The 13,453-nt window shown below is 39.8% G+C and overlaps 2 protein-coding genes across 5 annotated transcripts in view; one reads left to right on the top strand and one right to left on the bottom strand.

Moving 5' to 3' along the window:
• Positions 1–344: 344 nt before the first annotated feature.
• Positions 345–10,964, top strand: slc16a13 (solute carrier family 16 member 13). Of its 3 annotated transcripts, none has more exons than XM_055007793.1 (8): positions 356–482; positions 784–958; positions 1,844–1,899; positions 4,464–4,694; positions 5,463–5,606; positions 6,223–6,479; positions 6,749–7,280; positions 8,424–10,964. In XM_055007793.1, the coding sequence occupies exons 4-8, from the start codon at positions 4,466–4,468 to the stop codon at positions 8,648–8,650; spliced, it is 1,389 nt and encodes a 462-aa protein (XP_054863768.1). In that variant the 5' UTR covers positions 356–482; positions 784–958; positions 1,844–1,899; positions 4,464–4,465; the 3' UTR covers positions 8,651–10,964. The 3 variants fall into 3 exon arrangements, with proteins under 3 accessions (XP_023130748.1, XP_054863768.1, XP_054863769.1); XM_055007794.1 differs by having other exon boundaries at positions 382–482; positions 781–958; XM_023274980.3 differs by lacking the exon at positions 784–958 and having other exon boundaries at positions 345–482.
• acap1 (ArfGAP with coiled-coil, ankyrin repeat and PH domains 1) overlaps positions 10,956–13,453 on the bottom strand; it is a 28,750-nt gene continuing 26,252 nt past the window's right edge. Inside the window, exons 23-24 of one of the 2 annotated variants that reach the window (XM_023274978.3) lie at positions 12,696–12,722; positions 10,956–11,488 (exon numbers count right to left, since the gene is read on the bottom strand). In XM_023274978.3, coding sequence (XP_023130746.1) covers positions 11,391–11,488; positions 12,696–12,722 — 125 coding nt within the window. In that variant the 3' untranslated portion in view covers positions 10,956–11,390. The remainder of the gene's footprint in view (positions 11,489–12,695; positions 12,723–13,453) is intronic. The other variant, XM_023274979.3, reaches the window with a different exon arrangement.

A 13,453-nucleotide genomic window follows, 5' to 3' on the forward strand; every position in this document is an offset into this window, starting at 1 on the left:
TTATTGATAACAGCTAGTTGAATAAATTATTAATTATTGCAAGTCTGCTTGTAGTTTCTTTATTTTGCAGTAAAATACCTCAAACATGTTATAAACTGCCATGAAACCACTTAGCAAAACTTTTACTTAACTGAAGAGAAAATGGTGACATGTCATGCCAGTTTTTCATAGTGGAAGAGATGCTGGAATTGATCAAATAAAAAGAACAGCGCTACTTTAGGCTCAAGTCCATGTGTTGTTCAGACCACACAGGGGTACGTTGGTATATTTTGGTTCCTGAGTTACTACCCTGAACTTGTGACATTTTAATGTCCAGTCAGCGCCTTCCCGGTGTAGACTGCGCAGGCGCACCAGCTGTGTGGCGGCTGGGGAAGTTTTGTCCGCGGCGGTACAGTAGTACCTTATGTCAGTATGCTGTTTACCGCCGTGAGCATGAACACTGAGGATCATGTGCCGCTCCAGAGACGGCTGACAGACCGGGGGTGAGTAGTGGCGAAGCACAGTGAAGCCTTTTCTAAGGCTGTCAAGCGTTTAAAAATGCTGTAAATGCTTAATACCTTCTTTGGTCGCCCGGGTTTATGTAGCCATGAAACGGTTAATTTCGCGACGTAAACGAAACGGTGTCACAACCTCGTTAACCGCTGTAGCACAGACCTCATTAGCAACTGCTGAGAAAACAGTTATAAAATATTCTGACGTGCATATGCACGTGCCAAATATGTCTGCATATGTTGCGTGTTTTTGAACGCTCTGTGGTGTTTTTTTTTTCTGTGTGTAAAGCAGTACCGTGTGACAGCGAGTGCGCAAGCGCCGTGTGAGAGTCGTACGTCATGTGCACGTGGTTAGAGACGATTCACGTGCATTGTCCAGTCCACGTTCATCTACCTGTGAATGGCAGTAATTAACCAGGAGTCACTGACTGACTGGAGCAGACGCAGCACCAGCAGTGTCTGTAGGGGTGTGTGAACGACCCACATGTTTTTGGTTATTCAGGCCAACATACTTCCTATTAGGTGTCACAGATTGGTTTTGTTTTATTAGATTTTTTTTTCAACTTTTTTTTCCTGCAGGGGATTTTAGCCCTGGCACCATTTACTATTGAATCTGCTACCGTTTTGTTTACCAGAAACCAATAATACTTACATTGGCCAGGTAAATTTGTATATTATGCAGTATTGTAGGGCCTTGAATAAATAATAGTACTACTATAATAATATAATAATAACTAATAATACACTACCGTTCAAAGTTTGAGTTCACCCAGACAATTTCATGTTTTCCATGAAAACTCACAGTTTTATTCATGTGCTAACATAATTGCACAAGGGTTTTCTAATCCTCAATTAGCCTTTCAGCACCATTAGCTAACACAATGTAGCATTAGAACACATGAGTGGTGGTTGCTGGAAATGTTCCTCTGTACCCCTATGCAGATGAATAAAAGTGTGAGTTTTCATGAAAAACATGAAATTGTCTGGGTGACCCCAAACTTGTGAACAGATTTGTATATATGCTTATCCAGAAAGTGGCTAAATAAAAATTTTCACCTCGTATTAGTCCCACAGGTTGCTTGAACAGATGAGTTGTTTTGTGTGTCTTCAGCCATGCCAAATATGTGATTTTTGATTTTAAGCTAAATAAACAAAACCCTCTTGATTATACATAGACGTTACTATAAATGCTATAACGAAGACAGGAATAAACTTCCTGTGGCAAAAATACATATCGGAAATGTAGCTTTTAAGGTACTGACTGCCTAGAAAAATCAAACCCTTGCAAAACTTTGCAAAACAAAGCAATCGCAGCACATGATGTTAATGTTAAATTGTCTGTTGTCCTGCAGCTTTTGCTCCCCTGGAATCTGGTGCTTGTAATCCCCTTACGCCTCTGCTTCTTCAGGTGGGTTTCATCTCAGTTTTGCGACACACACTGAAGTATTGCACAAAAAGTAGTGAAACCGATAGAAAATCAAGTGCTTAAGCTAAAGTTTGAGTATTTGCTGAAGTTGTTGTTTTACCACCAGTTTTACTGATTGATTTGTGTCATGTTTTTCACTGCAAGTGAGTTTTAGAGTGTGTTGACTGCAAATTCCTTTCATTCCTTGAGCTAAGCAGTGAGTGAGCATTAGGTTAGAAATGGCTCAAGTGACTTTACTGCTCATTCTGACTTAAAATTAACTTGCTACTTATTAAAGTGAACAACACTAAATGGAAAACACTGCTTAACCCAATAGTTTGAATTACTGTCACACTTTACATATTCCTTAGCCATTCATTCCTTAAGAATTGTTTGGCTTGTGTACAATGGTATCTTTTTCAGTTTTGGTTAACCACAAATTATTGTCATGTAACCTTTTTCAGTGCTAATGAACTGATCAGTTATATGAAAGAGGAAGTATAGCAGAATAGCAGTAATACAACAACCAAAGCAGAAATATGGGATATTCCTGTCTAAGCAAAGTTTGAGTCATCAGGTCATGGTATTTCCAAGTGCTTCAGTATAAGGCAAGCCACTGTTCTCTTTTTGGTTCTTTGAGACATTTCAGCTCTCATACAAAAGGTTCAGTTCTACGTGACTGGTGGGAAGTTCCAGTTATATATTCTCACACACAAATCACATGACCCATGGCCTGTTAACAACAAGGTCCATGTAATTTTGGGGTGAAAATAAATTCCTAGGACTGCCCGCCAGTTATTTAGGATTGAGGAAGCCTTTTGAAAGAAAGGTAAAACATCTTCAATAACCAATAAGAGAAGTTGAGTTGTCTTCCTTTGAAGCGCTGTGGTGGGAAATGCCGTTGTACATTCTGGTAATAGCAGATCATACAAGGTCAGTAATTGCATCATGACTGCTGCAGCAGCTAAAAGAGAACTTTGGCACTGTGGTCCTTTGTTTCTGCCAGTAGCTGAAAATGTGGTTGTTAAACACCACTTCTATTAGAAATAAATTCTGGATGTCAAGACTGGCACTGGATTTTAAAACAAGAAAAGCAGTCAGAGAGGGCAGTTCTCCGCCAAGGCTGCTCAGTCATTTTATCATTTCTGATGGATGAAATCTTGAAAAAATTTGTGTCAGAAATCACAGCACTGTAGAATGTGCCCATTTAATATAGATGCACCCATAAACAAAATGACGTGCTGAGCACAGGCGTGTGTTACGCATGTGTACGTTACGTACGGATACCGAATCGCATGACCTAAATATGTAGTGGGTGGCGGGAATTGTTTGGACTTGCAAATACCCCCACAGTTTAAACAATTGTTCCTTGTATCATTTCCAACAGATAAGTCCCAATAAGTCCACAGCAGTGGATTTGTAGTAGAATCACAATCATGTGATCGTCAGCAGGCAGCTGACGTAGTGTTCACTTGTTGTCATAGTTACAGTGTAGCCGTGCCGCTATCTTGCAATTATACAGAAATCTTTAACGAGTCCGTGGATCCAGACTAGAAGCCACATCACTGTCAAAATCTAATCACTTGATCCTTGTGTCATTTCTGACCTTCCCTGAGAATTTTACCGAAATCCGTTCTTGAGTAATGTTGCTAACAGACAGACAGACAGACAAACGTACGCTGATCATCACATAACTCTGCCGTTCCTTGGCGGAGTAATGAACTCTTTAAAACATTACTGTCTTTTGTCCACCTTTAGGGATTTGTAAAAAACATTAACTGCGTTATGAGATCATTTTTAACAGTGATGCAGTACATTAAAACCAGCAACACTGCAATATAGAAAGCCCTGGTTAGGAAAAACATACACAGCTGCATCCGACTCTGTGAATCATTCATTAACACAAATGGGCTCAAACTCACCAAATCCTAAAGGAAATGTATGTCCATTTGTATTATATACTGTATGTGGTCACAAGAGATTAATATCTTCATGTTTTCATGTTAGAAAATGTCTTGTCACTACTTTAATCCGTCCTGTAATTTAAACGAATCTGCAGTTTTAAAAAGACAATGACTTGAAAGGTTCACTGAAAACACATAAAAAATAACTGTTAAACAATGACCAAATGCAGTGACCAACCTTCTTTTATTTTCTCTCAGTTCTGCAGACTACTGTGTATATAGTCACGCTAAAATATTAACAAATGTGAAATTGAAAGTGAACTAAGAAGGTTTTTTTTTATTATTAAACATAGAAACATGAATCACAGCTGATTGTCAGCAGTCACTGTCAGAGTTCACCTCTCACCCACATGTTGTTGTCAAATAAAGGCCAACTTGTTTAACGGCCTAGTCACACATACAAGACACAGCCAGGGAATTTATTGGCTTGTGGGAAGTTAATCATTATTGCACTGAGAGGATCAGACTTGTTCTGCACTGTTACATTTCCTGAGGCGTCTACATTCACGTCCTCGGTAGTTTCTCAATACCATTCCCTGCCCATTCTCCTTTTATGTTGACCAGCATTTTTCTTTCATTTCTGGCACACTTCTCTTTTTTTAGAAATGACCAAAGTAAAGTCCAATCCGGAGAGCCGGAGCGAGGAAGTCGAGGGCCCAGATGGAGGCTGGGGCTGGGTGCTGCTCGCTGCTTTGTTTGTCAGCACGAGCCTCGTGTTCGGCCTGATGCGGAGCTTGGGCGTCTTCTTTGTGGAGTTTGTCCAGTACTTTGAGGAAAGCAGTCAGGCTGTCTCCTGGATCTCATCCACTGGCTTAGCAGCACAGCAGTTCTTCAGTGAGTCCCTAATGCTTGAATGTGCTGGTTGGAATGGTACAGCTATTGACTGCATTTATTGTCCATTCATTTGCTACTTATCTTTACCATGAGTCTAATCATATACTAAATAAAACATAAGCAGAGTGTGAAAAATTTAGAATTTTATCACATCCCAATCTAATATCTTGAAATTCTCCAAAAATCACTGTATACAATTTAAAAAAAAAAAAAAACACCAAATCTTTACTTTTGAGGAACTGGATCCATTGCATGCCGCTTGACAAATTACCTAAATGAATGATCCACTGAGCGTTTCAGCTTTTTTTTCGTTGTTATTTGTTTTTACAATTTTACCTGCTACACCAATACTAGTGCACAAGAAGTACACAATTTATTGATAAATTCTTGCTGCTGCCACATGTTACTCCTTTCTAATTCACCAATGGAGTCCCCCATTACAAACTCAGCAACTATGCATATTTCAAACATTAATAACAATTGCAGTAAAGACCCCAAAGGTTTCAAAGATATGAAATACGTCAGACTGAATTTTTCACGAATGTGTGTAAAATTATGCAGAGGACATCCAGTAATTGTTCTTTGCATGACATAGCCATATAAAACATTTTTCCTTTGGTAATAAGCATAGAACACTGAACAGGGTCAACAAACAGCGAATACAGAATGAATCTGATGGTGTTTGGAACAGGATGATTTTGACGACCTTAAAGCTACTCTGAGAGAGAAAGATCGCCTTGTTGAGATGTCTGTGGGTTTGTTTTCCAGGTCCTCTGGGTGCAGCGCTATGTAACGCATATAATGCCAGGCTGGTAGTGATGACGGGGGGCTTTCTCGCTGGACTCGGTCTCATTCTGGCCTCGCAAGCCACCTGCCTTGCTCACCTGTACCTCACGATGGGTGTAATTTCAGGTAATATGTGTGACAGTGTGGCCTGGTGTTGGGTCAAGACAATATCTGTCTAACAAATTTAATATATAGATTATGCCGAGTTGTAAATGTTTCTTTACCATAGAGCCCAAGGTTTTCATTTTGGCCTTGCAGTTGAGGAGCTGTTACTGAATTTATGGATGTTTTTTACGTGGAAATTCAAAAAATTTGACAAAAGCCCTTACTGTTTAACCCTCTGAACCCCAAGCAGATCATTTTGATAATTTTTCACTGCACTATGACAGTCTTCCACATACAGTCCCTGAGATTTTGTTGTGTGACTATTGCTTGGAGGAGAGTGCAGATTTTTTCCTTTTTTTTTTTTTAAACAGAATCTGGTTACAACAAGTGGGTTATATTTGTGATTTTTAAAAAATGAGACATGTAGAATAAAATGATTTTGATAAAATATCACAAATTAAAGTCTTGAAGTTGGTAATTTTCCCAACAGAACAAAATGTCACACACAAGTTATTCAAAGACATTGGAAACTACGAAATCTCATAATCGCTGGCATTTTGGGGTTCAGATGGTTAAATAATGAACTGCTGATGATCTGTGACCTCTCACGGTTTTACTTTACTTCACTGTCCTCCAGGTTTGGGCTGGGGGCTGGTCTTTACGCCCATGGTGGCCACAGTCATGGCTAACTTTACCCGCCGACGCACCTTGGCTTTGGGACTGGCTTTCTCCAGCATTGGCCTGTCTTCATTTGCCTTTAACCCACTCTTCCAGCTGCTGGTGGAGATGTACGCCTGGCGAGGAGCTCTGCTAATTCTGGGAGGCCTCAGCCTCAACATTGTGGCCTGCGGGGCGCTCATACGTCCAAAGCAGCGCTCTGAAGCCCCAGCAAAGGTAAACTGGATATAAGAACATTGTAGTTGTTTAGCCTGAAGGATATAAAAACATGCGTCAGTCTGTCTGTGTCACTCTAATAGAAATGGCAACACCTGTGCTTTATTTTTGAGATGATAAGTCAAGTGGCATCAGTCATAGCCCACAATGACACCACCACTGTTTATTAGAGTTTTAGGAGGGCTTAACGCTTGTTGAACCTGTCTGCCAAAGAAAAAACAGGGGCATTGGGTGACAGCTCAGCATTTCCTTATTTCCCTTCCCTGCAGGTGGATCCAGACAGCAGGTCGTCATGTGTTGCTCAGCTGCAGCGAGTCTCCTCCTACCTGGAGCTGTCACTGCTCTTTGAGAGGCCTTATGTCACCTACACCTTAGCTATTTCTCTTTTAAACGCCGGCTACTTCGTGCCATATTTCCATCTGGTGGCCCATAGCCGCCAAGCTGGCTTCTCTGAGTACCAAGCAGCTTTTGTCATGTCAGCCGCAGGAGCTACAGACATTTTGGGCCGCGTAGTGTCAGGCTGGTTCGCTGACCTGCGCCACTTTCGGTTAATTCATTTACTAAGCTTGTGGACAGCTCTGGCAGGTGTATTCATCATGCTGCTGCCCGTGAGCTCCTTGTCTGGGTCCTATGTTGCGCTGGTGGTGATCAGTCTCCTGTATGGATTCTGCTCCGGGGCTTTGACCTCTCTGGCGTTTGCGGTGGTACCTTTGATTGTGGGCGTGGAGCGCATGATGGGGGCCCTCGGGCTGCTGCAGCTCATTGAAAGCAGTGCAGGTCTGCTGGGGACTCCTCTGTCAGGTAAGACAGTCTGTTTTTTTTAAATAGATAACACCCCCATATCTTTAATTTGCAGGTCAGGTTGCCCTGTGTATGATTTTATCTGTCAGCGTAGGTCACTGCAACCACTTTCATGTTATCTAGAGTGACCTGGGTCAGTCCATGAACACAAGTTAACACACGGAAGCTTAAAGCAGTGAAACATTAAGTGGAGTAATATGGGTCACTTAGTTCTCATGCTCCTTGCTCATTTCTCAACCTTACCACACATTGTATAGCCATTGCACACAAACTGCAAAATAAACACTGCTTCCTCAGGTACGCTCTAGTGGTATGTGGCCACTCAGATAGGTATGATTATATTTGTGCTTGTTTTGAGATGTATTTCTCAGAGATTGATCTTTCGACATACAGTGCAGATTCCTTAAATTCATTTGTAGGCTTTAAATCATCAAAAATGACTTATATCTGGATTAACATTTAGTAGGAAGAGGCTCTAGTAAAAGTGGCGAAGAAGAATCCTGCTTTTGAAAATGAAACCTTTTAGTTTTTGTTTGTTTTCTGTCAAAAGTCTGTGTTGCACTTTACATGTTGTGTTGCTTCATGCATATATCTTCCGATGTAAACCGTAACAGCTGTGAGGCATGATGGGCCTTCTGGTAAAAACAAATCAAATGCACTTTTCCTCTAGTGATAGGTAAAGCTAGTATCATTTACAGTGACACCTGTGGGACGTTCAGATACCTGCTGTGGAAAAAGTTCCGTGTAATTCAAACTTCTTGCCTCATTGATCTTGGCCAAATGAAAAACTAACTGCACAGCTAGATATCATTAGAGGCAGAGTGGAAATTGTTGTGTTTAGTTTTGAAAAAGCACTTGGTTTACTTAAAAAGTGTCTTTGTTCATTCTTTTTGAATGGTTAAACACATGATTTGACTTGAACCCAAATTGTTTTTAGAGAAAAGCCACAATTTTCTTGCGTAAACTGCAGTGAATGTTTCTCTTAACTAGCATGAGACCAGGCTTTACACAATTACATCTTAATGGTAGGCTTTCTTGTTAGTTTCATTTACTCTTTGATTATCTCTTTGTAACATCTTTATGTCATTTTGTTTTAATGATCTGCCTTTTAATGTGAGTATTCTCCCCTCTATGTGTCCAAAGGGTTGCTCAAGGACATCACAGGCAACTACATGGCCTCCTTCATGGTAGCAGGCTCTTTCCCCATTCTTGGTACCTTGACCATGGCCACTCTGCCTCACTATTTCTCCTGCACCGACCCACCGCCTCCTCAAAGACGTTCCCTTGACGACAAAGATAAGGGTTTAAATTCAGAGTTGGAACAGATGAATAGTTTGCCTTCTGACACAAGTAACAGAAGTGCTGAATGATCTGACAGATGAGATAACAAGGTTCAGTAAGCCTCGAGACTGTGTCAAATTAAGGCTTCGGGAATGATGGCAAATTTCTGAAGATGCCATCAACATGATGCTGTTGCACATGTGTATGAATGGTGGTGTATTGGTGCTATACCTCAGAGACTCGGACCCAAAGTGAACAGTGAAGCTTCCTGGTTGGCAGACAGAGCCTCCTGAGTTCCTCGCTCTGTTACATATCATAACCTTGGTTTAATGTTGAAGCCAGTAGATGCTGCCACAAAGGAAACTCTTCACAGTTTAATTATTTAATTACAGCTCATAAACCTTTGATTAAGATAGGATATGTGAAGTAAATTTCAGTTTGTTTTTCAGTTATTACCACAACATGCTAATTGCACTTTTAGCTTACTTGACTAAGAAACACAAAACTTTGAAATTGATCTTTGAAACTGTGAATCTGATTCCGCTGCTGAAAGACTGACTGGCATATTTACATTTTGTACATAATGATTTAACTAGAAATTCACTATCTTCATTTAAACTATTTTCTGACAATTAACACTGTAGATTCTGTTCATCAGTGACTGGATTAAATCACTGTGGGGCCATTTTTTATTACCCGCTGTTATCTCCAAATAGTCAGTAAACACAATCTTCAACTACTTGACAACATTTCATTTTGTGATCAAAGGCTAACAACTAAATGTTGATATAGGATACCTTTTATACAATACAGTCTTAGATTATGAAGCACAACTTCTGCAAATCATGTGACACACCTTAAGCTTAGCCACAGCCTTCCCAACACTGGTCTTATATTTTTATTTGATGACATAGGGCATTACTGAATCCTACAAATGACTGTTTTTATACTATGTAATTTGTGTGTGAAGATATATTGTTAAAAAAAACTCTTGCAACACACAGTGCCATTCACTGTAGACACTGATTTGAGTCCAGTAAAGCTGCTGGTATCAACTCTTAGACTCAGGAATTTCTCTTTCCACCAGTGCATTATAATTCTTGGCCGGAGCACAAAACCATGTTTTTCCAAGTGCATTTTCTAAAGACACATTCAGCTTGTTTGCATAAGCACTTTGTACTTTTGTAAACCATAAGCAAAGACTGGCTTTGTAGAGCAGTGTGGTTTGGCTTTGATAACAGCTGGATGAACACCATGTCTTGAGCAGAAGCACTGTGACCTGCTGGTAACTGACATACTAACTTGAGCAGCGATGCAAAAGGAGTTTGGTCAGTACTTGAAAGAGGAACCTCAATCACTGTTTTTAAAGTTCATCAGAAATCTTTTCACTTACAGACTCATGCAATGCTGTGGTCCTTCAATCCTAAAACCATCACTCTACCTGCAAAATGTCATTGATGTGTTGAAATGTAATATTTTGTACTTGTACTTGATTAAATACATTGTGCTTTTTTTTAACTGTCTTTTCTTTAACTAGTTTTGTTTCAATTTTGAGTGTATGAGGCAGGTCTTCTGTTGTAATGTCACTTGAAATGTCAACCATTTGCCTCAAAGGTCAATCACAGAATGATGGCGCCCTCTGCTGGGGTTGTGACCGCAAAACAAACCGTTTTACGTTTCTATTTGAAAGCTATCCATCCATTATCTATATCTAATAAGGACATTTGTAAGTGACCCCAAACTTTTGAACGGTAGCATACCTTTTTCTCTAAATAACCACAACTATCCATCCATCCATCCATCATCTATACACCGTTTAATCCTCAGGGGGCTGGAGTTTATCCCAGCTGATTTAGGGTGAAGGCAGGGGACACCCTGGACACGTCACCAGTCTATCACAGGACTACATATAGAGACAAACAATCACATTCACACCTATGGACAATTTAGAGCTACCATTTAACCTCATCATATTTTTGGACTGTGGGAGGAAGCTGGAGAACCCAGAGAAAACCCAGGGAGAACATGCAAGCTCCATGCAGGAAGATTCCAGGAAGGCAGGATGCGAACTGGGGATTATCAAGCTGCAAGGTGAAAGTGCTAAAGTCACTGTGTAACCCCTATTTAAAAACTAGAATCTGTAAAAATTGTCTCATTCCAAATATACAGTTTAAACACCAACACGAAAATACACTTAGACATAAGTTTGTATTGTATTTTATTTGATCTTAATACAAATTTGAAGTACCTCATAATTTAGACAAAATAGACATGAAAATTGTCTAAAAATGTAAAAAGCTACAATTACTACAATTTGTCAAATATCACTTTTTGCAACATTTATGTACATGTCCAACAAGCATTTTCATTTTATTTTCATGTAACAAGTCAATAAAAAGAACAGATTTACTGGTTTTAATTAGGAAATCTTGGCAGAGTGATGGTGTTACCCCTGCTAGACATAAAGACACCTCATGCTGGTCTCATAAAACTGTTGCAGTGTTTCCACTTGGACGCAGTTGTTCTGCTCTGACGTGTTCACACAAAGAATTCACTGTTTGGAACGTTTGTCCCCTCTGAAGTCAACACCAGCTGAGCTGTGACTGAACATGTGGCAGGTAGCCAGGAAGAGAGTGTGTGTGTGTGTGTGTGTGTGTGTGTGTGTGTGTGTGTGTGTGTGTGTGTGTGTGTGTGTGTGTGTGTGTGTGTGTGTGTGTGTGCATGCCTGTGGGCTGAAACTTTTCTGCATGTGTAATGTGGAAGTATGTTAAGCTGAGGTGTGAAATGTGGCATCGTACAGTGGGGTGAGGAGGAGGAGGCAGCAGCTGGTTAAGTTTTGGGATCTGCACTGCGGCGTTTGAGCTTCTCGGGGTTGTTTGAGGCCATGTGTGAAAAGTCTCTAAAAATGTCCTGGTAGGTTTCATCACCTAGAAAGAAACAGGAGAAGAAGTGAGACTTAAAATTCAAATTTTACCAGTAAAAGCTGTACAGTTTAAGAATTAATACTGAAATTAATGGCATCTATTCATCTGTGTCTCTCTCACTATTTTAATGAGATGCAGCTGTTTGAGTCATGACATGGGTCAATTCCATTAAAACATTCAGTTGTTGTGTAAATGCACTTGTCCTGAGACCAAATCTAAAAAAAAAAAAAAAAACTAAAAAAAAAACTAGGAGAATGTTTGAAAGTATTTTTTAAAATACCAAGTAATTCTGGATTCCCTCCTAAAAAGCCATTTTTCTCTTACCCCACCCCCCTGAGGACAAATTGAATCCCAAATAAAACAGTTAAAATGAAATTTAAATCTCCTTTTTTTAAAGTATTTTTTTCATTGATGTCTCTTAGAAAAAAATGAATCAACAAAATATTTTAAATAATTATTATGGATAGAACGTGTGTCCCACAACAACCCTGTTAGCATAAACTTTTTAGCTGGAATTATCATTAAACAGTTTTTCAAAAAGAATGGGTAAAGCAAAGCTATGTCTTCTATTCTTCATATTTTCATAACATTGTCAGCCTTGCTTGAATGTCTCACTCTACCTCATGAAACTCTGTTCTGCATATTTTCAAGATAAGACAAATTCTTTTGACTTTTTTCCATCAGTCAGTTTGTCCTCTTGGTCAGCAGTAACAGCTAAATGTCTAGCTTCTACTCCTGAGAAAAAGCTAACATTAGCATGGATTAGCAACCCTGTTACTGTGATTAGAGTAGGGTTAGCAAACAACACATAAAACATGGAATAAAAATGGTACCATTGATGTGTAAGCTGAGCCAATCACGCCTTTGATAGTTTATTACTTATTACTGATGAATATGGAGCAGAAAATTGTAAAAGAGGTTTATTTTTCAAAAATGTTCAAGCCCAAAGTCCTCCAATTCTGGAATGACCTTAATACTGAGATTAATGGCATCTATTCATTTGTGTCTCTCCCTATTTTAATGAGATGCAGCTGTGTTTGAGTCATGACATCTTTTATCAAAAGCTACATTACATTGGAGAAGACACATTCAGTTTTAATGGCAGAAACGTCAACTATTTCCTGAACATATTAAGAGCTGCAGCCCTAAAGCAAGACACATGCAACTGAACAAATAAACACACATGTAAGGGCATGCACATGCACTTTACCTCTTGGTTTTTGCTGTAGGTGGCACACTGTGAAAGCAGTTGAGACCAGCCGGACGTCCCAGTGGACAGAAGGCAATGAGTGCACACAACAGAGACAGACAATGACAAAGCACAGCACGTCAAATACTGACCAGCAGTCGTTTCAAGCAGACAAACGCATCACGTTTCCATTCCTTCACGACTGAGGACTGGATGCAACTCACTCTCTATGGAGCAAGAGCCTTGATCTAGATCAGCCATGAAGGAATGGACTTTGCAGCTTGAAAAAGAGCCAGGTGACAAACAAAACCCACTGTTAACCTCAAGCTCATGGGCTACAGCACAGAGCTCTTGGACCTAGCTGACAGCATAATAAATATAAACAGAACAGCGTAAAAGCTTAAACTGAGTCACTATTCACAGATTAGTGTGAGAAAATTGTCACTGAGAACCAAACCCAACACTGAATTTAGCTTACATAACTGGAATGAAAGGACAGTTCAACACACATCCAGATACACCATAAAGACTGTCTGAGAGTCAGCACACTGTACATACTGGATATAAAAATATCCAAAATATACTGAGAACAGGCCTGGTATAGGTCTATTATAGATACATGTTCTTAAAGCTCAGTTATACAACAGCGAAACATTGAAAACACCCACATATAGCACTGTCTCCTGAGAGGGGATTTAGATAGTTTGTGGGTTTCAAAGTGCAGGAAGATGTGCATTTGTAATTCAAAGTGCATGCAGATTCCTAAGTAGAATGTTTCA

The sequence above is a fragment of the Amphiprion ocellaris genome, chromosome 23 (genome assembly GCF_022539595.1).
Source record: "Amphiprion ocellaris isolate individual 3 ecotype Okinawa chromosome 23, ASM2253959v1, whole genome shotgun sequence".
In the NCBI taxonomy this organism is placed as follows: domain Eukaryota; kingdom Metazoa; phylum Chordata; class Actinopteri; family Pomacentridae; genus Amphiprion; species Amphiprion ocellaris.